The 23,110-nt window shown below is 46.7% G+C and overlaps 2 protein-coding genes across 6 annotated transcripts in view; one reads left to right on the top strand and one right to left on the bottom strand.

The window, feature by feature from the left end:
- ARHGAP17 (Rho GTPase activating protein 17) overlaps positions 1 to 2,113 on the bottom strand; it is a 56,878-nt gene extending 54,765 nt beyond the window's left edge. For 3 of the 5 annotated variants that reach the window (XM_033167109.1, XM_033167111.1, XM_033167112.1), the window contains exon 1: positions 1,748 to 2,113. In XM_033167109.1, coding sequence (XP_033023000.1) covers positions 1,748 to 1,800 — 53 coding nt within the window. In that variant the 5' untranslated portion in view covers positions 1,801 to 2,113. The remainder of the gene's footprint in view (positions 1 to 1,747) is intronic. The other 2 variants (XM_033167108.1, XM_033167110.1) reach the window with 2 other exon arrangements.
- Positions 2,114 to 3,607: 1,494 nt separating this feature from the next.
- Positions 3,608 to 22,489, top strand: LCMT1 (leucine carboxyl methyltransferase 1). The gene is made up of 11 exons (XM_033167002.1): positions 3,608 to 3,822; positions 5,430 to 5,521; positions 6,085 to 6,206; positions 7,015 to 7,091; positions 9,116 to 9,177; positions 12,973 to 13,075; positions 15,530 to 15,650; positions 18,097 to 18,198; positions 18,542 to 18,633; positions 19,047 to 19,144; positions 22,038 to 22,489. Exons 1-11 carry the CDS (start codon positions 3,743 to 3,745, stop codon positions 22,058 to 22,060), a joined length of 972 nt encoding a protein of 323 aa, XP_033022893.1. The 5' UTR covers positions 3,608 to 3,742; the 3' UTR covers positions 22,061 to 22,489.
- Positions 22,490 to 23,110: the final 621 nt, after the last annotated feature.

Here is a 23,110-nt window from a genome sequence, read left to right as displayed (position 1 = left end):
ATCATTAAGATCAGACTGGCATGTGCCTAGCATGAGGAAGAATGAGCTGGCTCAGAAATACTTTCTGTTTAGCAAACCTCTGTTGGTGAGAGAAGGAAATCCTTCTGGTGATACTTCATAACAATCATCCACCCTACTCCTGAGGTTGAAAGCAGGTAACAACATTTCCTCCTCCTTTTTGCATCATCAAGCTTAGGTAGATTTTCATTAGCATAACTACAGAAGGAAAGACAAGACCAAGGATGAGTAAAGACCAGGTCATCCATGGCCAGCCAAAACATCAGGTCTTCCAAATCTACTGAATCAGAAATTTGAAAATTAGAACACTTGAAGTAAAGGCCATTCGCAACCAAGCAGATCACCAGGATGAGGACAGTAGCCGTCTATGTCTATAAACTTCTCTTCCTAACCTAGCCTAGCTCACCACCAGCCTTTCTCTGGGGTTCAAAGCAAATAATAACAATAACAATAGCCTTTATTGTCAATGTACAACCTGTGTACAATGAAATTAACCGAGCCTCCCTCCCACCCCCACAAACACTCATTCTCATTGCACCCTGTGTGTTTGTCACACAACACACCAACCCCAAAATAAGAACCACTCTCACAAAAAATGGCAGGAACACAGAAAGCAAATGCCATTTCCTCTTAAAACCAGGTGGGGCACTTTTAAGAGGCTTTGGACTCCCCCCCCCCCCAATCCTTTGGCAAAAATCCCCTACTTCTTTTACTGAAACTAAGTTTGCAACCCTAAACCAGGCAGTAAGCCACATACAACTCAGTGGGGCTAACTTCAAAGTAGATATGAAAAGGACTGCACTGTAATGCTAAAAACACAATATTCCATTTTCTTTCCCTGTGCTTCCTTGGGTCCAATTCTAAATAAAATGACCCTTGGCAGAGCCCTGCCCTCTTTGTATGCCGGCAGAATCGTCACCATAGCACCTAATAATAATAATAGATGCCTCTAAGAGCGCATGCTTGAAATTGCAACCATTTATCATTGTTTTGGGTGTGGATGTTTGTCATGGAGGAACACAACTTGCTGGCAAGGCAAAGCATGAGGAGAAAGACTCTGGACTTAAGAGTCTTGCTTAAAGCAAGAAGATGCAGCGGTAGAACATCAGAAGATGCCGCAAACGGAGTCAGACCACTGGTACACCTATCACAACACTGTCAACACAGACTGGCAGCAATGGGTCTCCAGGATTTCAGAGAGGGGTCTTTCCCAGCCCTAGAGAGATGTCCGGGGTGGGGGGAGAGAATTGAACCTAGGCCCTTCTGCATCCACAGCAACTGCTCTTCCACAGAACTACAGCCCTTTCCTCAGCATCTGCTTTGGATAGAAAAGGTCCCGGGTTCAATTCCCAGGTTCAGTTTCCCAGCCTTCCTAGTAAGGCTGGGAAAATGCTCCTACCTAGAAACCTGGAGTCTTATGTTAGTGAGTGTCAACATTAAAAACCCAGATAAACCAAGGTCTGAGTGGGTATAGGGTGGCGTCCTTCACACACAAGAAATTCATCTACTGCAGCCCATTTGTTCCTCTAGCTCAGTATTGGCTACATACATAACCATTCATTTAGAGAAACCCTCCTTCCACCCTCAAAAGAAGCCAGGGAATGGTAGCGTTGCCCTCAAAGAGCTACAACTCCCAGCACCCTTAACAAACTACAGTTCCCATGATTCTTTTGGGGGGCATTTCTGAGGTGTCTCCCGCGCCCTCGTTCCCGTCCCGCCGGGCTCTCACCTGCCCACCGTCTGGTTGGCCAGCTGCTTCATGCGGTTGAACTGCTTCTTCATGATGGCGTCTCCGAGGGGAGCGGGGAGGCGGCGGCGGCGGCGGAGGGGAGAGGGGGGCGTCGCTGTCCGTGCTGCTTCTCCTCCTCCTCCTCCTGCCCGCTCCTTGCCCGGGCACCGGCAGCGGCGGCGACACCTTCCGACCGACCTTCCCTCACAGCTTCTCCGTTGTCGCCGGGCCGGCGTCGTACCTCACACCCCCTCCCCCCCGCCCACACACACACCGGAAGGCTCCGCCACTTCCGGCTGCTCCGCGGGCAAACTGCGGTCCCGCCCTGCTCCACTCGGCGGGACGCAGGGCGGCTGCTGCTGCTCCGGCGTCGACCACGTGATAGAGACCATAGAGAGCTGACGGCAGAACGACCCCTGTCTTCCGGTTTTGACTCGGAATGTTGGTATACTATAGGCAAGAGCACAACAAGGAGGGCAGATTTCCAGTTTCCGGAGGAAGCGCCTTCTTTCTTCTTATTCTCTGAGTGGGGAGCTGTAGTGCATGAGACATTTCCTACCTCACAGGGTTGTTGTGAGGATAAAGTGGGCAGGGGAGGGGGAAATAATGTACGCCACTTTGATCCCCATGGAGGATAGAAGGTGAAATATAAATGTTACTATTCATAATTTATTTAGTACCCGCCCTTCACCCTAAGATTCCCGGGTGGGTTACAGCATTAAGAAGAATTTAAAACAACTATTAAAAAAAACCACCGAGGAGGACAGGAGGAATAACTCCTATTTATTATACTAGGCTACTGCTTTTCATTTCGAAATAATTCCGAAGTGGGGTACAATATGGGGGGGAAACACAACGAAATCGTACAGTCTTATCAGTAACAAATAAAGTGGGTGGGAACCAAGTAGTTATTTTCGTGAAGAGCAGTGGCACAGATTCAACCTAAAGGTTGGGTGAAAAAGTAGGTTGGTGCCAAAAGCTTATCAGACTGAATAAATGGCACGTTTTTACATTGACACCTAACTTTTTCCATGCGAGATGTGTGGAGGTGGACAGAGAGAAGTTTTTCTCCTTCTGCCGGTTTGGGTCATCCAGTGAAACTGAATATTGGAAGATTCGGGACAAATAAGAGAAAGTCCTTCACATGGTCAAATTGTTAGAACTCACTTCTCAGTGCCAGTTGCTGGGAATCACAAGTGAGGAGAGCTGTTGTTGTTCTCAGGTCCTGCTTTGGGGGTTCACATTTGGAAATCTGGAGACTATGAGAACAGAAAGCTGGACTAATAGTAATACTAGATTGGTCATTAGCCTGATCCAGCATTGAAAGAGTCTTCGTATGTTCTCCACCCCATTTATTCTTCACGACCACCCTGTGCGGTAGGATAGGCTCAGAGATAACACTACTGGCCCAGGAAGCTTCATCACCTAAATACGTCCAAGCACAGAAACTGCAGTTAAATATATAGAGAATATGCTGGCATTCTGAGCAACCAGGCTCCACGGCCTCCTCAGCCCGGGGGAACATTGCCAAGCCAAGTCGGTTAAAGTGTGATTAGCACCTGGTGTCTTTTTACATTTTTGCATATTGACTAGCCCCGGATCGCGAGAGACTACAATTCCCACAGTATCTAGCGTCTGTCCCCATTGGCTGAATCCACCGTGGAGCTGTCAAAACACTTAGCGAGAGACTACATTTCCCGGCAAGTCCTGCGACCCTCCCGGCGGCACACCCCAACCTTGATTGGTTTCGGCGTGGAACTGACAAAGCCTCTGCCCAATGGAAAGTGCAGCGGCGATAAGGGGGTGGGCAAGAAACCTTGACCCTTCTCCGTCGACCAATAGAAACCGCGCAGGCGTGGGCCAATGTGCATGGCCGTTGCTGGCAGGTGAGGAAGCTGTGCTGTGAGGGGTGCAGCGGTGGCAGCGGCCCAGGCATGGGCAGCTCGTGCTCTTCTTCTCTCTTGACCTGATCCCACCTTGCTTTCCCGGCAGGCGATGGCGGGCACTTCCCGGGACGTGGAAATCTGCGACGAGGCCGTAAGGGGCACCTGCGACGACGCCTCCCTCTGCAAGCGGTGAGCGAGCAAGGGAGGAGCCTCGGGAGCCGCGCCCACTCCTTTCAAAGACCCTCCCACCTCATGGGAAAGGGGCGGGGCAAAGGGGGACCCAGGCCCATGACGTCACCCCTGGGGATGCTCTTCGCTATCTCGTTGCAGAAGAAGGGCACCTCCCCGGGCTTATTGTATTGTTATCATTAGTAGGGGCTCTTCATCTGCCTAGGAGCGTTAGGCAAAATAAGAGGTATGTGTATGAGTGAAAAAAGAGATTGCTTGGTATGGAGAACTGTTGCTCTGAGGCAGAACATCTGCTTTGCATGCAGAAGGTCCCAAGTTCAATCTCCAATGACGGCATCCAGTTCCGGATTTACGTACAGTGGCACCTCGGTTTAAGAACAGTCCTGTTTACGAATGATTCGGTTTATGAACTCTGCAAAACCGGAAGTAGTGTCCTGGTTTGCAAACTTTACCTTGGTCTAAGAACAGAATCCGAATGGTGGAAGGGCACCGGTGGCGGGAGGCCTCATTAGAGAAGGCGCGCCTCGGTTTAAGAACGGTTTCGGTTTAAGTACAGACTTCTGAAACGGATTAAGTTTGTAAACCAAGGTACCACTGTATAAGCTAAACAAGGTATAGCTTAGGGCCCCACTCTCTTGCCCCCCCCAAAAAAAAATTAAAGGAAAAAAAACTGGATGTACATTTCCAAAATATAAGATAAAATTCAAATAGAATAAAACCCACATACAGCAACAGTGTTGTGTAGGCTCCTATGATGTAAATAATGGGCCCCGCCTGCTAGCCTGCTCCCTAAAATATCACTGGTTTGCTCATTTCTGTATATAGGGTGCCTACATTCTGCATGGACCGGTTGCATGGCAACATTGAAATGGCTTTAGATACCTATTAGGTCCATAAATTACCATATAGCATATTTTCAACACAAAAAACTGTCAATTTGTTGTTGACAAAGGATAGCTGGACATATAAAGGGCCCCATTACCTTCAGTAGCGTAGGGCCTCATCAAACCTAAATCCAGCCCTGACAGCATTTCCACATAGGGCTGGTAGAAACTCTGGTCTGCAACCCTGCAGAGTCGCTGCCAGTCAGTGTAGATATTACTGATTCAGTAGGACCAATGGGTTGACTTGGTATATAAGGCATTGCCCTGCATCTTCACACTGTGCATTCTTAAATTATAAGAACATAAGATGAGCCTGTTGGATCAGGCCAAAGGGGGCTCATCTAGTCCAGCATCCTGTTCTGACAGTGGCCAACCAGATGCTGCATTGGGAAGAAGTCCACAAGCAGCACTCAGGCCCAACTGTGCTCACCTCTCCTGTGGTTTTCAGCAACTGGTGTTCAGAAGCATTGCTGCAGTGGAGGCAGAGCACAGCCATCCTGGCTAGCAGTTGATCCATTGTAACCACATCAATGACATTTATAAGCTGCTCTGGGAGGTTTTTTTTTAATGACTAAAGAGAGGAATTAAAATGCTTTCAATAAAGTAATAAGAACAAAAGAATCCCCTTCATAGATTAGATCAAATTCTACATCCTCTAGAATTATGTTTTTGACTGACCATGGATTCCAGCCTTGTTAAGGCCTTTCTCTTTCCCTTGGGCAGATATGCAGTAAACGTTGGCTACTGGAAGGATCCTTACCTTGATTATTTTGTGAGGCTGCCAAAAGAAAGGAAGGCGCCTGAAATCAGCCGTGGTAAGTTTGTATGCAAGTATGAGTCCAACGTGGGATCCATGAGCCACATACATACATACTCTATTTGTATGCTGCCTTTCCACAATTCAAACCATACTCAAGATGGCTTACAACATGAAAACAATATGCATAACTAAAACATAACAAAAGCAGTAATAAACAACAAATAATGGACAACCAAACTGAACAATTTCTGCATAAATCAAAACAAGATATAAAATAAAGATACAGAAAAGCAACAGCAACAAACACACCCCAAATAAAACACCCTAAACAACACACCAGGCCAAGAGTCTGTTCAGCAGCGTCAACTTTTGCAGCTGTAGTCAGGGTCCTGCCCTCCGAGGCTAGATGGAAAAAGCCTGTAAGGCAGGGAGCAGATCTGCCAGGACTCACTGCTAAGACTGTTTGTTGGACCAACGTGTCTTGTTTGACCAGGGCAGGTGTTGTTATTTTCTTACAGCTATGACAACATTTTGCAAGATGTACTCAGAATTGACGAAGATACTCTTTCAGCTCTTGGTTAGCATTGTCTGATTCTTACAGTACTGTTTTTCTGTTAGGGTATTATGCCCGTGTCCAGGGCGTTGGCCTCTTACTTAAGGCTTTCTTGCAGAAGACGGAATGCAACTGCCAAATTATCAACCTGGGGGCTGGCATGGACACTCTGTTCTGGAAATTAAAGGTGAGAAATTATGCATTGTTAACGGAAGTGCAAAGGAGGACTTTTATAGCTCCAGGGGAGCCTCTAGCGGTCACTTACAAAAGTATTTTTGTTTCTGGGCTTTTATTACGGTAATCTATATCTAGTAAAACAACCCAGGGCAGTGTATTTCAGTCTGGTTCCTCAGTGTTATTAATGGGGCCTGTCCACTCGTCGTTGCTCTTCTCCCCTGCATTTGTAGCTCCAGGTGAGTTTGGTTCCTATGGGGGGAATCTCAAGGCTAAAAGGCTGGGCTTGCACCATGCATGACGGAGAAGTCTAACTCAGTTTCCCCTAACAAGATGGTGTCCTGATGCTTTTCCAGCAGAGTGGTTGGGGAAACCCCGCCAGGTGGGCGGGGTAGAAATAATAATAATAATAATAATAATAATAATAATAATAATAATAATAATAATAATAATAATTGACTGTAATCCCATCTGATGGGAGCTACAGTCCAAAATGTGGCCCTGCTTGCTTGCTGGGGGGTGATGGGATTTGTAGTCCAAAGTAGGCATTCTGGTTGGTGCAAATGAGAACTGTAGTCCAACACATAGCTGTGGTGCTGCAGCTGATGGAAGTTGTGGTCTAAAACACCTGCAGAACACTGGGTTGGGCAATGCTGCTCTAGAACATACACAAAGCTTCCTCAGTGTGTCAGTGTGGAAAGGGTTTCTAAAAAGTAGACAACTTGAAAACTACTGACCTGGGACATAACTGAGGAGCTGAATTTTGTGCCTCTTCATGAGCTGAACGCCTGGCTTCTCCCCCCCCCCCCAATCCCTTTCAGGATGAGAATCTGCTTCCAATAAAATATTTTGAAGTTGACTTCCCATCTATAGTCACAAGGAAAATCCACAACATCAAGTAAGTGCCTGGGTGTGTGCTCTATTTCAGCTTGACTGAGATGAACATGTTTTTCGGTTTTGAGAAGAAAAGTTGGGGCCAACTCTTACTAGTCAAGAAGTGTCAGTGCCCCCCTCCAAAAAATAACAATCGTTATCATTTTAGGTTTTTTACCTACCCTTCACCATGAAGTCCCAGGGTCGGTTACAATAATTTAAAATAACAGTATTAAAATTGGTTAAATATAGTCAAGAGAATAGGGTAAGTCCTAAAATATGTATTCTCGGATTTCAAAGGCCAGGTTAAATTGTCACATGGTCTTGCCTATTAGAAGGGGGGCAAGGATGAAAAAAATGTATGTGACTGTGCAACTGTGAAGGGCTGAGATTACTTTGGCATGCAAATATAGTTCTGAAAAATATCAAGTCTTTGCTTTCGAAGAGTATTAGTCCTGCACAGAGCAGACCCATTGAAGTTAATGGACATGTCTAGCTTAGGTTCATTCGTTTCAGTGGGTCTATTACCCTGCGTGTTTGGTTGTAGGGTCTTGGGGCAAAGTTGCAGCTCCTACAGGGTGCAACATTCTGTATAAATACATGCACAAAGCTTGTAAGGTTTAGGTCAGATTCAGATTTTCTCTGTTTAAAAGGATTCCTGTCAGTTTCACTCTTGAAGCACTATCCTATCCAGGCATGTCTACTCAGACTTCATTGATTTTACTTACTCCCCAGTTACAGGATTGCAGTCTTAATTATTCTTTGTAAGTTTCTTTTTTCTGGGTCAATTATTTCTGTAGTGCAGCGGTAGCTTCACAAGTTGCAAAAAGCTTTATTGGGGCGTGGGACCCAAACAAACGTGTTACAGTTTGCCAGTTGGTTGGGCAAGTTCACATGTTACTGACTTGCAACTGTGTACTCACTTATTGATGTTATAGAATCATAGAATTGTAGGGTTGGAAGAGCTCCAAAGGGTCATCTAGTCCAACCCCCTGTAAGTATAGTTATTAGTATCAGCCAACTATAGCTCTCTGCAGTGTGTATTTTTAATCCTAATATTGTTGTGAGGTGCTTTGAAAGCCTGGTACAGGATTGTAAATTTGAGTATAAATGTTAGAATGTTAGACTCACTTACTCACTTAAGTGAAATGGCTCCTGTACCAAATGTTAGGTTCTTAGCAGGTCTGCTGTGGTGGTCTATAGCTTGTGAAAGGACCCTTAGTCCATAGCTGTCAACTTTTTCCTTTTCTTGCGAGGAATCCTATTCAGAATAAGGGAATTTCCCTTAAAAAAGGGAAAAGTAGACAGCTATGTTAGTCTTGCCTAGTAAAGAGGGGATCATGCATTGTCTTGAACATTGGCTGCACTGTGGGGAACAAGATGCAGTAGACCCAAGTCTTCACTTTAAGCAAAGTATCTGAAACGAACTTGTGGAAAGGGCTCGCCGGATGTTGTGCTGTCTGAGAACTGCTCCTTGTCAGTTTCACACACACACAGGTTCACACAGAATCATAGAATTGTCGAGTTCGAAGGGGGAACCAAAGGATCATCTAGTTCAGTCCCCTGCAATGCGGAAAACAAGGGGATGTATTTTTGCAATATGAGAAGGGAAATGTCTCGGTGTGTCCAGGAGCCAATCGCTGTTTGCCTACCCTTTCCTGGACAGCACCCCCCTGAATGGACCTTTCTTCCCTTCTTCCCTCCAGTAGGGGAAGGATTGTGAGTCAATGGTTGGAGCATCTGCTTTGCATTCAGAAGGCCCCAAGTTCAGTCCCTGCTATCTCCAGGGAGGCCTGGGAGAGAATCTTTTCTGACACCCTGGAGAGCTGCTGCCAGTCAGTGTGGACAGTACTGAGCTAGATGGAACAATGCATCTTACTGCCCAGATGGTGCGAACACACAAGAGACTGGGCTCTGCAGCAGTCAGGCCTAGTGATCTCTTTCCAGCAGGGGGCACACACGGCCTCCCTCTCTGTGCAGCTTCCACCAGCAACGACTCACTGACTCCTTTTCCTTCTTTTCCTTTTTTTTTGTCCTTCTCTCCCACAGATCAAAACCTCCCTTGTCAAAACCAATTATGGAAAGCCATTCAGGGGAGTCTCTTCTAATGGGTGAGTCATCTTAAAAATCCATCGGTAAAGCAAGGTGGCATTTCTAAAGCCACTACCACCTCCTCACTCTATTCTGCTATGTGGGCACCTTCTCAACGTTTCACAAAATGCACTTGTATTGCATTTAACCTTTTCTTTGCCAAGCTTTCTTACCAACCCATATTTGCTGCTCCTTGAATCAGCCTGTGAAATAACTGCTCTTTGCCCCTTGCTGAAAGGTACTGGCACACTCTTGACGAGGAATGTTAGGGTTCTGTTGGGACTTCCTGTCTCTCCTCTCCCCCCGCATTCCTAACAGTTTAAGAATGTAAGAGCTCTACTGGATCATGCCAGTGGCCCATCTAGTGCAGCATCCTATTTCCACAGTGGCCTGACAAGATGCCTGTGGGAAATCCACAAGCAGGATTGGGGCACAAGAGTGCTCTTTCCACCCTTCCTTTTTCCCCACTGGGAACAGGTATTCAGAAACATTACTGCTTCCGGCTGTGGGAGCAGAGCAGAGCCATCATGGCGAATAGCCACTGACAGCCTTCCCTCCATGAATTTGTCTAATCTTCTTTTAAAGCCATCTAGGTTGGTGGCCATCACTGCCTCCTGTGGCAGTGAGTTCCATAGTTTAATTGTGCTGCATGAAGAAGTGACGTCTCTTGTCCTGCGTCTTCCAACATTCAGTGCCAGTGTTATTAGAGAGGTAGAGAAACGTTTCTCCATGCGCTTTCTCCATGCCATACATCACTTTTTAAACTTCTGCCACGTCGCCTTTTATTTGCCTTTTCTCTAAACTGAAAAGTCCCAAATACTGCAAGTTTTCTTAACAGCCAAGTTGCTCCATCCCCTTGATCATTTTGGTTGCACTTTTCTAACTCTACAGTATTATTTTTGAGGTGAGGTGGCCAGAACTGTACCCAATATTCCAAACGCAGCCATGCCATGGATTTCTTTAAGAGCATCACAAACACTGGCAGTTTTATTTTCAGTTCCTTTCCTAATGATCCGTAGCATGGAATTTGCTTTATTTTTCACAGCTGCTGCACAGTGGGTTGACATTGAGCTTATAATTCTCTGCTGCTTGCTTGTTCTTTTGCTGCCTAGGAAAGGAAAGCCTTTCAGGAATGACAGCCGTTACCTTCCTCCGCCTCCGTTGATGGCAGGAGCCTTCCTCCGCACGCTTCGTTGGGTGTTGCCCAATAGATCTGTGCTGCCCTTGACAGCATTGTCCGTTAGTTGCTAAGGCTGCTTTATCTTGTTTCGGCTTCTCGGGCAAATGAGTCCAAGAATTAACGGCTAAAAAAACCTGGCCAGTTTTCATTGTTTTCATTGTTTGATTGTGTGCTGGTATGTGTGTTTGTACATTATTGAAACCAAATAAAGATTATTAAAGATTATTAAAACAAACAAACAAACAGGCCAGTGGTGATGCATGGCAGGAGGAGATCGGAGGGAGGTTTCAGACATTAGAGGCATAACTCTGAAAGAGCATCCCTCTAACAACAAACCTAGTTTCAGAATCGAACGGGTAGTTTTGGGGTAAGCTCTTATAGAAATGTAGAGTTGGAAGGGAGTTGTAATGCAGGAATCACAGCTTTAAAATCCCTGGCAGGTGGCCACCCAACCTCTGTTTAAAAACCTCCCATGAAGGAGAGTCCACCACATTCCCAGGTAGTCTGTTCCGCTGTCAAACAGCTTTTCCCATTGGAAAGTTCTTCCTCATGTTTTGTCTTAATCTCCTTTCTTGTAATTTGAATCTGTTGGTTTGGGTCCTACCCTCTGGAGCAGCAGAAAACAAGCTTGCTCCATCTTCCATCTGCTAGCTCTTCAGTTATTTGAAGATGGCTATCATATCACCATCTTAGGATCTTGTTCTGTGCTCATACTGCCCCCCCCTCCCCAATTTTGCCTTGCTGGGGTTATTGCCACCACTGGAGACTAGGGGACTTGGACACTGCCAGATTTCTCCAATATTTTATAGTATTTGCAATCAATATCCTTTCATTGTTAGTAATGAAGCGGGAAATTTTCCGCCGGAAATTTTAAACTGGGAAATGTTCTCCACCCCGCCCTTCCCCAAATGCCCAGGCTTGATAGCCAGACTTCCTCTCCTTTCCTGCTCTGATGAGGAACTTGCCATTTCATCTTACAGAAACCCCAAATGGTATTCCCTAGCCTCTTCAGGAATGTTTTGCCAATCATAGAATCATAGAGTTTCAGAAACCTAGTTTCAGGTTTGAGCTGGTAGTTTGGGGAAAAGCTTGTATAGAATCTTATAGTAGTAGACTTGGAAGGGATCCCTAAGGTTATTCTAGTCCAGCCCCGTGTAATGCAGAAATCACAGTGAAAAAAACCCCTAACAGATGGCAATCCAACTTCTGTTTAAAAACCTCCAGTCGCCTCGACTGTGTTGCCTCTCTTGCCACGGGTGCTTTGTTCTCTCCTGCTTCAGCTGACGAAATCTCCTCCGACACCTTTTCTGCCCTGCCACATCTTTCTGCTCCGTGAGCCCCAAATGGTTTGGTTGCTTCCTGGTTCCAGGGCAGTCTTCTTGCTTCATCAAGCACAGCACCAGTCTAGATTATGGACTCTCAAGGAGCAAGCTTTCCTCTCGCAAGGAAGGTTGTTGGTTTTTTTACTCTGAAAGCAAGCTTTCCAGCAGTTTGACAACATCTCAATATCTAACTGAAGGAAAGAATGAAGATGTGAATTTTCTGCTTGCTTTGCTGGAAATTCCTCAAGGGAGCTGCTTCCCCTTGAGCAGGGATGAAGAACCCATGTCTCTCCAGACATCAGTTGACTCCAAATCCCATCATGCCTAGCTGTTGGCCATACTGGCAGGGACTAATGGGAGTTGGAGTCCAGCAGCATCTGGAGAGCATTGATGCCTGGTCCTCTTTGGAAGGCGGTTTTTTGCTGGCGGGCTTTTGGTAGATTATTGTATTAGTGTGTGCTTTTAAATGTTTAACTGGGTGGATAACGAATGGTTGAGAAGTGTCTATCAGTTGTGCCATAGAAAAGGTTTGGGGAGCCTCTGGATCTCCAAATGTTGATGAACTGCAACTCCCATCATCCCTAGCCATTGACCATGCTTGCTGGGTCTGGTAGGAGTTGTGGTTTAGCCACATTTGGAGGGCACCATGTTGGAGAAGGCTGGTGTGAGGCAAGAATGGGAGAATTCCAGGTACATCCAGGTTCCTAAGAACTTGAAATTTGCCAGCCTTGGTATCCTTGGAAAATAGCACTACTCATCCCTCTGGATGAGATGTGTTTTTTCCCAATCTCTTTTTAAATCCCATCACCAGATAATATTTTTCAGCTGTCAATGACATTTGCTTTTATGAACGCAATTTAGTGCCATGTCATGGCTGTAAAATCCCCCAAATCTTTAAAAATGCTACAGCTTTGATGTGTTGGGTTTGGAGAAATGAGAGCATTTAAGTCAGCCTTTTAAATACTAGTCCACAAATTTTAGCTGGCTTGTATTATTAACATCATCATCTATTTTATGTCCCACTTACTTGCCGTTCCAACACTTATAAATACACAAAATTTAAAAACCATCCTGTCAGAACATTAAACATTGACAGTTAAAATGTGCAGTAAAACAAGCCCATTAAAACAGCACAACAATTAAAACAGTTCCCTAATGTAGGCATTTGTAGCCTCGGAGGAAGAGAAAGCAGCAACATCTGCAAAGTTCCTCTCGCTGGTCACCTAAATGTGATTTTCATTTCATTTCATTTTTTGCTCGCCTTGGGCATATAGTGATAAATGAAAGGGCTTTAACGGCTGCTTCCTCTACAGATGCTCATAGCCTGGACTCCAGCCGCTACGCCATTGTCGGTGCAGATCTCCGAGAGCTGTCCAAACTAGAGGAAAAGCTGAAGAAATGCAACATGGATCCATAGTAAGACTGGAGTGCAAAGGCTTCTGGGAACGTTCTGGGTAATGTGCTGCCTAGGAGGTAGCAATTCACAGTGTTCAAAACTCCCATTGTTCTAGGCGCATTTTGTGACAGGGAATTTCATTAGCGCGAGCGGTTTCTGAGCTCTGGGTGCAGTACTGCACCTTAGATTTCAGATTAAAACTGCAGAGTGGAAGGAAAGGAGGACCTTTTTCTGTCTCCCCTCTTCCAGCTACTCTCTGAAGACTGGAGAAGAGACCCTCTTAAGAATATTAGGTGGGTGGGGCAGGGGAAGGACTAGACCATGTGAAAAATGAACATAATATTTTACCTGCAGTTCATTCATTTTCAGCTTTGTATTCTTGTTATAAGAAAAAGGTGTGCTTAGACATTCTGTTGTTGGGCCCATAACCTAGGTTTAAGGTGCCATTTAGCGCCTAGCTTTCATATCTCAGTTTCTAACACTGGTGATTCAGCCTGGTTTTTAAAAGCTGTGGATGTTGTTCAAATACACAGAGTGTAAGAAAATCGTTTCTGTGCAGCAGCCTTTGCCAACCTTGCCCCCCCCCCAATGTTCTAGACTACAGCTCTCAGCAGCCCCAGCCAGCACAGGCGTGCTGCTGGGAGTCGTGATCCAAAACATCTGGAGGGCACCAGGTTGCCAAAGGCTGCAATGCAGCATTGAGTTTTACTGCAGAGTCAAGCAGGACATGTTTGCTTCAGTTTTGAGACTTAAAGGAGCCTGGCTGTCCTGATCCAGGTGATTTACGTTTTCCAGGCTACTGATTGTGTCTGCTGGAATGCGTGCGGTTACATTATCCTGGGGTCAGGTTGCTCTGACTGCATTTCTTTGGTCCAATGACTATTTGCTCAGTTGCAATCCTAGCAAGGCATGCATATATCTGCAGAGGCTATTTTCCAGCCTCTGATTTCTGTTTTAGATTCTGCTAGAAGTTGCCCTCCCATAAGGCTGAGAGGTGAATCAAATCCTCTCTTCTCCACCCCCCTCTCCTTTCTGCTAGAGGGATGTGCCCTCAACTTAAAAAATGCCTGTTCGTGGTTTGGGCTTCTCTGTGGACCTCAGGAGGTGAACAGAGATAGGATTTCCAGATCATTGTGGTGCACAGACTGAGCAGAAATGTGTCTGTAGGCAACACAAGCAGTGTGGAGCTACATTTCACGCAGGGTACCCTGTGCTCTGCCTCCACAGCAGGAGGCAGCAATGCTTCTGAATACCAGTTGCTGGAAATCGCAGGAGGGGAGAGTTGCTCTTGAGCTCAGGGCCTGCATGAGGGTTTCGCTTTGGGGCATCTGGTTGGCCACTGTGAGAACAGAATGCTGGATTATCTGGACCCCCTTTGGCCTGATCCAGCAGAGCCCTTACATTCTTCCTGGTTTCCCACACCTTTCATCCCTCTCTTTTCTCCCCCACCTGCCCACCCAACCTCCATATAGAATTCCTTTGGCTACTAGCAGTTGGTTTTGCCTGTTGCTGTCAGTATCTGAAAGCAGCCCTGCAAGCAAAGAGATTACTCATTGGTTTGAGTCATGCTGATGGAGTGGTGGGTGGGCAGTTTCTGGCTTGCTGGGCTAATGGAGAGAGGAGAGGGAGCTGAGCTGACCCCTTCCTCCTACTGCTGCTTCACCATGTTCTTAACAGCTGATCAGAAGGCAGAGACCCCTTTCTGCCGATTTGCTTTATTTCTACGTGAAAGGAACTTGCAGGGAAGGTTATCAGCACCACGCTCTAACCAACTGAGCTATGCACTTGGATTGGTCCATCTGGCTCAGTATTTCTGCACTGACTGGCAGTGGCTCTCCAGGGTTTCAGGCAGGGAGTCTTTCCTAATGTTTACCTGAAGACGTCATTGGGGATTGAACCAGAGGCCTTCTGTGTGCAAAGCAGATGCTCTAACAGCTGAGTTAAGGCTCTTCAGCAGAGCCAAGCTGAAAACACCTCTCTCTTTTTCCCCTTCCCCTGAATCACACAGCTTGCTGGACACTTTTAGAGTGAACAGCTTTCCACCTCCTTATTGCTAGGGCCCTGGATAGCTTGGTGTAGATCAGCCTTCCCCTCCAACCTGGTGCCCTCTGGAAATTTTGGATTACAACCCCCATCAGCCCCAGGTGGGGCTGGGAAAGACCTCTTCTGTCTGAACCGCTGTTGGAATTGAGCTAGATTGAGCAGTGGTGTGGCTTGGTAAAACACAGCTTTCTGTGTTGTCCTTCTCTGATGCTCTTGAAATTCTGGGATACCAGAGGAGAAAACACACACACACACACACACACACACACACACACACACACAGTGTTGCAATTCCTGCATTGCAAGGGATTGGATTGGGTCCCATCCAACTCTACAGTTCTATGATTATATGTATATATAATCCACCATGTATGTATATTGATCTTGTTCTCTTCCCCTCCCTCTTTCTTCCCCTTCCCCCGACTTAAAAGTTTGCCAACTCTCCTGTTGGCAGAATGCGTCCTGATCTATATGACCCAAGACCATTCTGCGAACCTCCTCAAGTGGGTGGCTGGCATGTTCCAGACCGCCATGTTTATCAACTACGAGCAGGTAAGCCCAAGCAGTGGTAGTCTTCCTACGCTCCTCACTATGGCAAGGGCCTCGAGTACTAATCCCTCATTGGAAACACGGAAAGCGGGAATGGTGGAAGAGAGAGAGAGGATGCTCTGTGCTTTTGGACATGGGTGGTATCCAATGCTAGTCACACTCAAAGTAGACCTACTGAAAACAATGAACCTCAAATGCTGTCTCAGCCCCTGCCTGCACAACAGATCCCTGCATTCTGCACATCCCATCCTGCCTGGAGGTGTCCATTGAGCACAGTGTTAGAATCTAGCCTTTAGCTTGGTGGCCCCTGCCCTTTGGAACTTGAGCAAGACAGGCGTCTTCTCGATTGCGTTTTAGGCATCTGCCAAAGGCATTCCTCTAAATGAGATCTTTATCCCAGTTGGTATCATTATTGGATTTGAATTGGTTTTACGTACATGCTCATGTTGATGTTAAACTCTCTCTCTCTCTATATATATATATAGTGTATTTTTCCTATTGTTTTTTATATGTATACAATTGCTTTGACTGTTTTTATATATGAAGAGGTTTTGGTATGTTTTGATTCCACTCTAAATCGCTTTGGGATGTGTTACGAGCTGCAATTTATAAATGAAATAATTTAATTTAGTGGGACTACTCAGAGTAGGCCTAACATTGGATACCATCCCAGAAGCACAGGCATTCCAGCAAAGGTTTGGGTTAAGGATTTGCCTCTGGGAGACTGCAGAGTTTCTGAAGGCTGGTGCCCCAGAACAATTGGAGACCAATTCTGTTTCTGCCCAGTTACTTATTTGTTTTGTGTCCCGACCCACTCACTCACGCCCAACACACCAGTGGAGTCCCTTTTAAGTGCAGGGCTCAATATATATATATATGTATGTATATATAAGTATACATGTGTATGCTGAGCAAAACAGCTGCTGAGTCAGAGGTGGCCAAACTCAAGGATCTGGCATTGTGTGCAATCTTATGTAACTTTATGGAACGTTAATCATGTTGTGCTTTCTGTGGCTTTGGCAGCTTGAATGGAGCAGGTGGGGGGGGGGGAGTAGCTGAGCTGTGAGCCAAGTCCACATGAAAAGGAGAAACTGCTGGTTGCTGAGTGAGGGCGGAAATGCAGATGAGAGGTTTGATACGCCAGCTTTGGCTGTGAATTCAGACGGAGGTGGCAGTTGAAGGAAAGGCTTCTACTGATCCGCTGGAGCTGGCTGCTTTCCCATCAGATCCCATCAGCATTCAGAGAAGGGATCATTCCAGGGTTAAGATGCTCATGAAGCAGCCATTTTTGTAGGGTTTCCACCCTGTTGCCATGTGTGCTTTACTTTTTTTTAAAAAACATTCTGTAACTTCTATGCACCCTGTCAGGCACAGCTGGTAACAGTAAAAAGTCTTTTGACTTTTGCCAGCCAGATGTTTGAGACTACAACTCTTACCGGCATTGGCTTGGAGCTATTGGGAGTTGTAGTGCAAAACAGCTGGAAGGCAGCAGGTTTGGGGAAGGCTGGTCTAAATGGAGTTATGGGCCCCACCTGTATGTTTGAGGCATCTTGTTTGGAAAAACGTAAACATCTCCATATGTCCCCTCCATCTTGCTTGTGGATTAGATCACAACTTTCAATTGCCTGGATTTAGTGAGGCTGTTTTGGTGCACCAAAATGCATATTTTATGGAGAAAGATCCATGCAAAATGTAAATGTTCAGATGGATGCATTCAAAGGCGCATATTTTACACAAAGAGTGCATACAAAATGCCTGATGTAACACAGACTTCTCGTGCACTTTTTCAAAAAATCTGCACAAAGTGCGATGTAAAGTACTTCTGATTGAGTGCAACAACACTGAAATGGGTCGAAATTCCCTGGGCCATTTCCCTGTTCTGCACATGATACCAACCTCTACACTTCTGCAGTGGGCTTGCGGTGGGGGATTCTTTCTTTCTTTCTTTCTTTCTTGCTTGCTTGCTTGCTTGCTTGCTTGCTTCTTTGCAGTATTTATGTACTGCTTTTCATGTGGACCCCACAAAGTGGTTTACCTAAGGTTATTACAACAATAGGCATTGAGCTTTTTTAAAAAAAAAGTTACAAAAGAATGGAAAAGACAACTTGCTTGTTTAGAAAAAGTGCTTGCCTTTTCTTCTCCCGCCCCCCTCAGAATAAGGCAGTCCTTCAGATGCAGATGGCTGTTGGGGGAGGGCAGGAGGAAGGGGGCACTATGGGAACTGGAGGCTAACAGCTGCACAAATCATGGTGGTAAGAAAAAATGTTGTGTGTGGATCTAAGGATTTGAGACTTCTGGGCTAGAGTGCTTCCTGCGATAAAGGAGGGCATGTGGGTGAGTCCCTGTGCACACCTGCTCCCTGAATAGGAGGTGGGGGCAGTCCTGGTTCTTAGGCAGGAGCACCCTCTCTCCCAGCTCCCTTTCAGCCAGTCTTTTGTACCCTCCCCAGGTGAATATGTCTGATCGATTTGGGCAGATCATGGTTGAGAACTTGCAGAGCCGGAAGTGCAGCCTGGTTGGTGTGGATGGCTGCAAATCTCTGGATTCCCAGGTCAGATGTTCTGAGTGGCTGAGGTGGCATTTTTTGCACAATATATAATGCTTGTCTCTGGGTTTCGCTGCGCTGTTTGAGATCCCTCCCTCCCCCCACCCCCCGCCGCCACACCATGGTCCTTTTTAAGTCTATTGGATAGTGCCTGTGCCTGTGCTGGGGAGAAGGGAATATGTTCCTGCAGCCTTAGTTTCAAAGATGCATCATATATTTTAAATTCCTGCAAAATTGTATTCAAAAGGTGGGTGCACCTGGGGCCCAGAGGTTTGCACCCTCCCTGCTTCTCCTTCCATCTCGCCTGATGGAGAACCTGCTTATACTTCTCATTGGGTTTCCTTCACAGAAGGAACGTTTCCTGCAAAACGGCTGGGAAACAGCAAATGCCATCGATATGATGAAAGCCTACAATTGCTTGCCGAAAGATGATGTCAGAAGGTAAGCTCCTCCTCCTTCTCTCTCTTGCACCAATGGGAGTTGTAGTACTTGACTGCTCTTTTCTTTTTACTTATAAATTTATTGGATATATTTTGGCTCCACCATTTAAGGCAAGCCTCAGCAGGATGCCTTACAATAAAAATGTGGAAAGGAAAATTGACAACATAAGAAAAATTGTTTTAGGTAGTAAACAACAACAAGAACAACAACAACAACAACAGTTGAAAAGAAGGTTTGTGAAGTACGAAAGTGTCTGGCTCAGCACTGCCCCATGAGCTGCAGGATTTGAATCCAGATATTGTAGGGCCCAACCCAGCACTTTTGCTGCTGTCTTCCGCTCCAGGCTGGGTTGGAGGGTAGGGGTCTCTTTCTGTGTGTGTCTACTGCTGTCCTTCCTATCTTCTTCCTTTCAGGATAGAAGCACTTGAGTTTCTGGATGAGAAGGAACTGCTTGAACAGCTCATGCAACATTACTGTCTGTGCTGGGCTACCAAGGACTCCAGTAACCTGGGTGAGGATATGTTTTGGCGGGGTTCTCCTTGAGGGTTTGGAAGGGCTGACACAGGTTCTCGTGGGAGGTCTTGGGCAAGTCTGTGGACCTGCTTGCCACCAACTGTACAGGGAGAGTAATTCACCCACCCTGCTTCCAATTTCACCGGGAACCTGATTCCATATGTGGTGCTCCTGTTCCCATAGGAATGCCAAGGTATGTGTTGGGGGAGGGAATGCAGGCATCCTTGGTTCAAACTGTCATTCCATGGAATGACCCTGCAACACAAACGTTAAGCCAAGTCTAAGGGTGACCCATCCCGCAGGATGCTTAATTTCTGTGCATTCATTTGCAGTAAGCTCTGCCCATGTAGTAGAAGGGCAGTTGGACAACAGCTAGACCCCACAAGGGGTCATCCAAATGGCCGTGCCTCTCTTCCACCCTTGGCAACCGCAGAGTTTTGCTCCAGTACCTCTGCAGTGAGGACATTCCCACCCCAGGTGGGAACAGGCAGTGCTGTTCCAGGCTCAGCGAGCACCTAATAAAAGGGGTGTGTGGCTGGGACTCTGCTGTTGCATCATTGGGCTCAGCCTGAACAGGGGAAGCAGGCTTGGGAAAATATTCTTCTTCTCCATTCCTCCCTCCCTCCTGCCACCCTGGTGAGTTCAATTAATGCTAAGCACTTCCTGCATCTAACTTACTAAAATGTGTGGTCTGCCCAATTAGCATACACTTGGGTGTTTGTTTGTTTGTTTGTTTGTTTTTTGAGGGTGTGTGTGTTCCAATTTAAATTGCAGGCCCTAGACAGGCAGGTGTATGCAGACCTGGCCTCCTCCCTCCTCTTGGTGTCTCCTGGTTGAGTGACTCATCCTATGAATGGACTTGACATGTCAAGGTGAAGGTCTTGGGTCAGTCCTCCATCAGCAGTCTGTGCGTCAGGAGGGTGCACAGAAAGGGCACTGTTTCCCCTCTGGTTGCATCCAGAGGAGAAACGGTAAGTCCTGTTGGGATTGGTTCAGAGAAGCGGAGTGCACACATCAGCCAATTTCCCAGCAGGACTGTTTGCCATTATCTCTCTGGAGCCACCCTCCTGATTAGCAAATCCTTGGAGCTGCCTCTGTGCCGCTTTGGATTTCAGCTGGAGCTGCATACAGGAGATGGGGGTTGAAGGAGAAGAGGAAATCTGGAAGCCATATTTTTCCTACCTCTGTGCTACCCCAATCTGAGACGGCTAGATTGGGCAGCCTTTGCAAACCAATTTCATTGTGAGAAGCGTCCATCTTTACTGCAGGTGGGGGAGTTGCTCTGGCCAGCTCACCTACCCCCAAGGCAGTATCAGAGACTCTTGCATGTGAGTCCTTCCTGTGCTGTTCCAATAGAAAACCAGATTCTCATGTAACACTAATCTATGTCTCGTTATTATATGTGAACCCTGCCCAGTAGCACGACTGCGGTTTGTTTACTGCTGACAACCCACGATGATGAACCTTGGTTTGTTTTAACTGTGGCTTGACATTGCATGGGAGCCCAGCACCCTTTCTTTTAACCATGGTATGTTTAGCCCCTCACCCAGCTCAGATGTTCTCCAAGTGACAAAGGCAAGAGCAGCTGGAAAATGAAACAAATCATGGTTTCTTTGATTCCCTGTGGGGAAGCTCATGGTTTGTTAGTGATAAGTGAGCCAGCCAATGCCTCTACACAGGTGCAGAATTACATTCTGGACCTCAGGACATCTCTTATACTCTGATTATTCATTACTAGCATTGGGCTTTTTCAGGGTCTCCTCACCCTAGTTTTTCCCTTCGCTTTCACTGGACTCCTAGGTGTTGGGATCAAAGGTAGAGAACCGGTTGGCAAGAGTATGAAGAGCCAGTGTGGTGTAGTGGTTAAGAGCAGTAGATTCGTAATCTGGTGAACTGGGTTCGCGTCTCCACTCCTCCACATGCAGCTGCTGGGTGACCTTGGGCTAGTCATACTTCTTTGAAGTCTCTCAGCCCCACTCACCTCACAGAGCGTTTGTTGTGGGGGAGGAAGGGAAAGGAGAATGTTAGCCGCTTTGAGACTCCTTTGGGTAGTGAAAAGCGGGATATCAAATCCAAACTCTTCTTCTTCTTCTTCTTCTTCTTCTTCTTCTTCTTCTTCTTCTTCTTCTTCTTCTTCTTCTTGCCTCGCCTTTTAAACTGATGTTGCAATAGCAGCACCAGTGGGGAAAGGAACACAATAAAACTCTTTGTCCAGTGGACACTGTGTCCCGGCAGTCTGGCTGTGGGGCAAATGCATCCCTTAAGGGTTGTGGGTGGGAAGTTGCCCTCACCAGACCTGAGAGCCCACATGAGGAGGGAGCCCAACACACCTCTGTTTGCTCAAGCAGGGGGGTGGTGGCAGCAGGGCAGACCTTGTAACAATTCTTTTAAGAGGGATCCGTGTTTTGCTTGGGTGTCCATCCTGCTACATTTTCCCTGTAACCTGCAGATGCAGCTATGATTCTGACTGATGACATTTTAAAGAGGGAAATAAAAAAGAGAGGTGAAAGTGCTCGGCTGCTTCTCTTCTGGAGGCTCTGGAATCAGCACCTTAGCTAATACTATTTTATGCAAAATGAATGTCAGATCTCCACTCTACCTATTTTCCTAGAGACATTTGAGTACTCTTCAGTCATTCATTACTCCATGGCCAAATGGATACCAGAGTTGTCCTGTTTCCTACTACACCGTAAGACAGGAATTCAGCCCTCTAGATGCTCTTGGACACCAGCTCCCAGCAGCTAGGGGTGGACCAGGGTGATGGGAGCTGTGGTCCAACAACCTCCGGAGGACCCCAGGTTCTCCATCCCTGCCCTAAGGTCTTACCTGTTTGTGCATCCAATTTAAACTGAACTGGATTTCCCTGTCTGCCTGTCTTCTTCCCAAAATAGGCCTTGCGGAGATTGCTCTATAGTGCATTTGCTCCAGTGGAGCTCAAGGCGAATCTGCTGCCCCCTCCTGGTGGGGCTCTGCATGCATCAGTGCCAGCCTGCCTGCCAGCCTTCCATCGCTGGTGTCCTGGAGAACTTGAGCAGTGGAGCATTTTGCAGGGACAGTCCCTCTCACTGCCGGCCCCGAGTCATCTTGCCATGTTTCAGATAAACCCCCAGTTTTGCAAGCAACTGAATAACAAGACTCTTCCCTTTTCTGCCTGCTCCTGGGACCTGTTCTTTGGAATTACTACAGAAAGGAGCGTTTCGTGTTTTTCGGATGTGTTAAATGGTGGAAGTCTGGTGGTCCAAACGTGCTCATCCTCTCTGTTGCATTGGGCTAGGGAAGGTTGGTTGAGCCACTCTTGGGAGGGAGTGGAACATACTGGTTGGAAATATATGTTCATATTTTCTCCGTGCTCCCCTCCTGTCATGTGTGCCTCTCTTTATTTTGTGGGGTGTTGTTCCTGGTCTGTCCCCAGCCCCTGCTGCAGTGAGGTGTCTGTTCCCTCTGTGTGAACTTCATCAGCAGGGCTGGCCCACCCATGTGGCAGGATCCTCAGGGGCAGCAGACCCGGCCTCAGAGGAATGCTTCGCCCCCTGTGGGTGCCCTCCTTGGAGACTGGATCTGCCTCCTCCTTGGCATCCCCCCAGTGCCACCTCAACAGTGGCCCCTTGGCTAATAGTATGCACTGCTGGTCTCCTCCCACCCTTGTTCCCAATGTAGATCTTCCCTCCCCATCCTTGTTCCTGATGTAAAGCATCACTCATCCCTTCTTCCCTGACGGGTGGTATGCCATTTTGAGGATTGCCTCGGGTGCCAAAATGTCTTGGGCTGGCCCTGCTCCTCAGCTGTGTCAAGGGCAGGCTGGCTGTGTTGAAATGTACTCTTAACTCACCTGTAGCAAGGGTTAATAAACTGGGTTTTTGTAACATTGTGTACCACCTTGTTTCTGCTTATCACTTAAAAAGCAGTTGTTGTTTTTACTGCAAACATAATCAAAAGAAACAAGAAACATCAGCTACTGTTAGCA

Source organism: Lacerta agilis, chromosome 13, assembly GCF_009819535.1.
Source record: "Lacerta agilis isolate rLacAgi1 chromosome 13, rLacAgi1.pri, whole genome shotgun sequence".
NCBI classification, from domain to species: domain Eukaryota; kingdom Metazoa; phylum Chordata; class Lepidosauria; order Squamata; family Lacertidae; genus Lacerta; species Lacerta agilis.
This window is presented reverse-complemented; position numbering and strand designations above follow the sequence as displayed.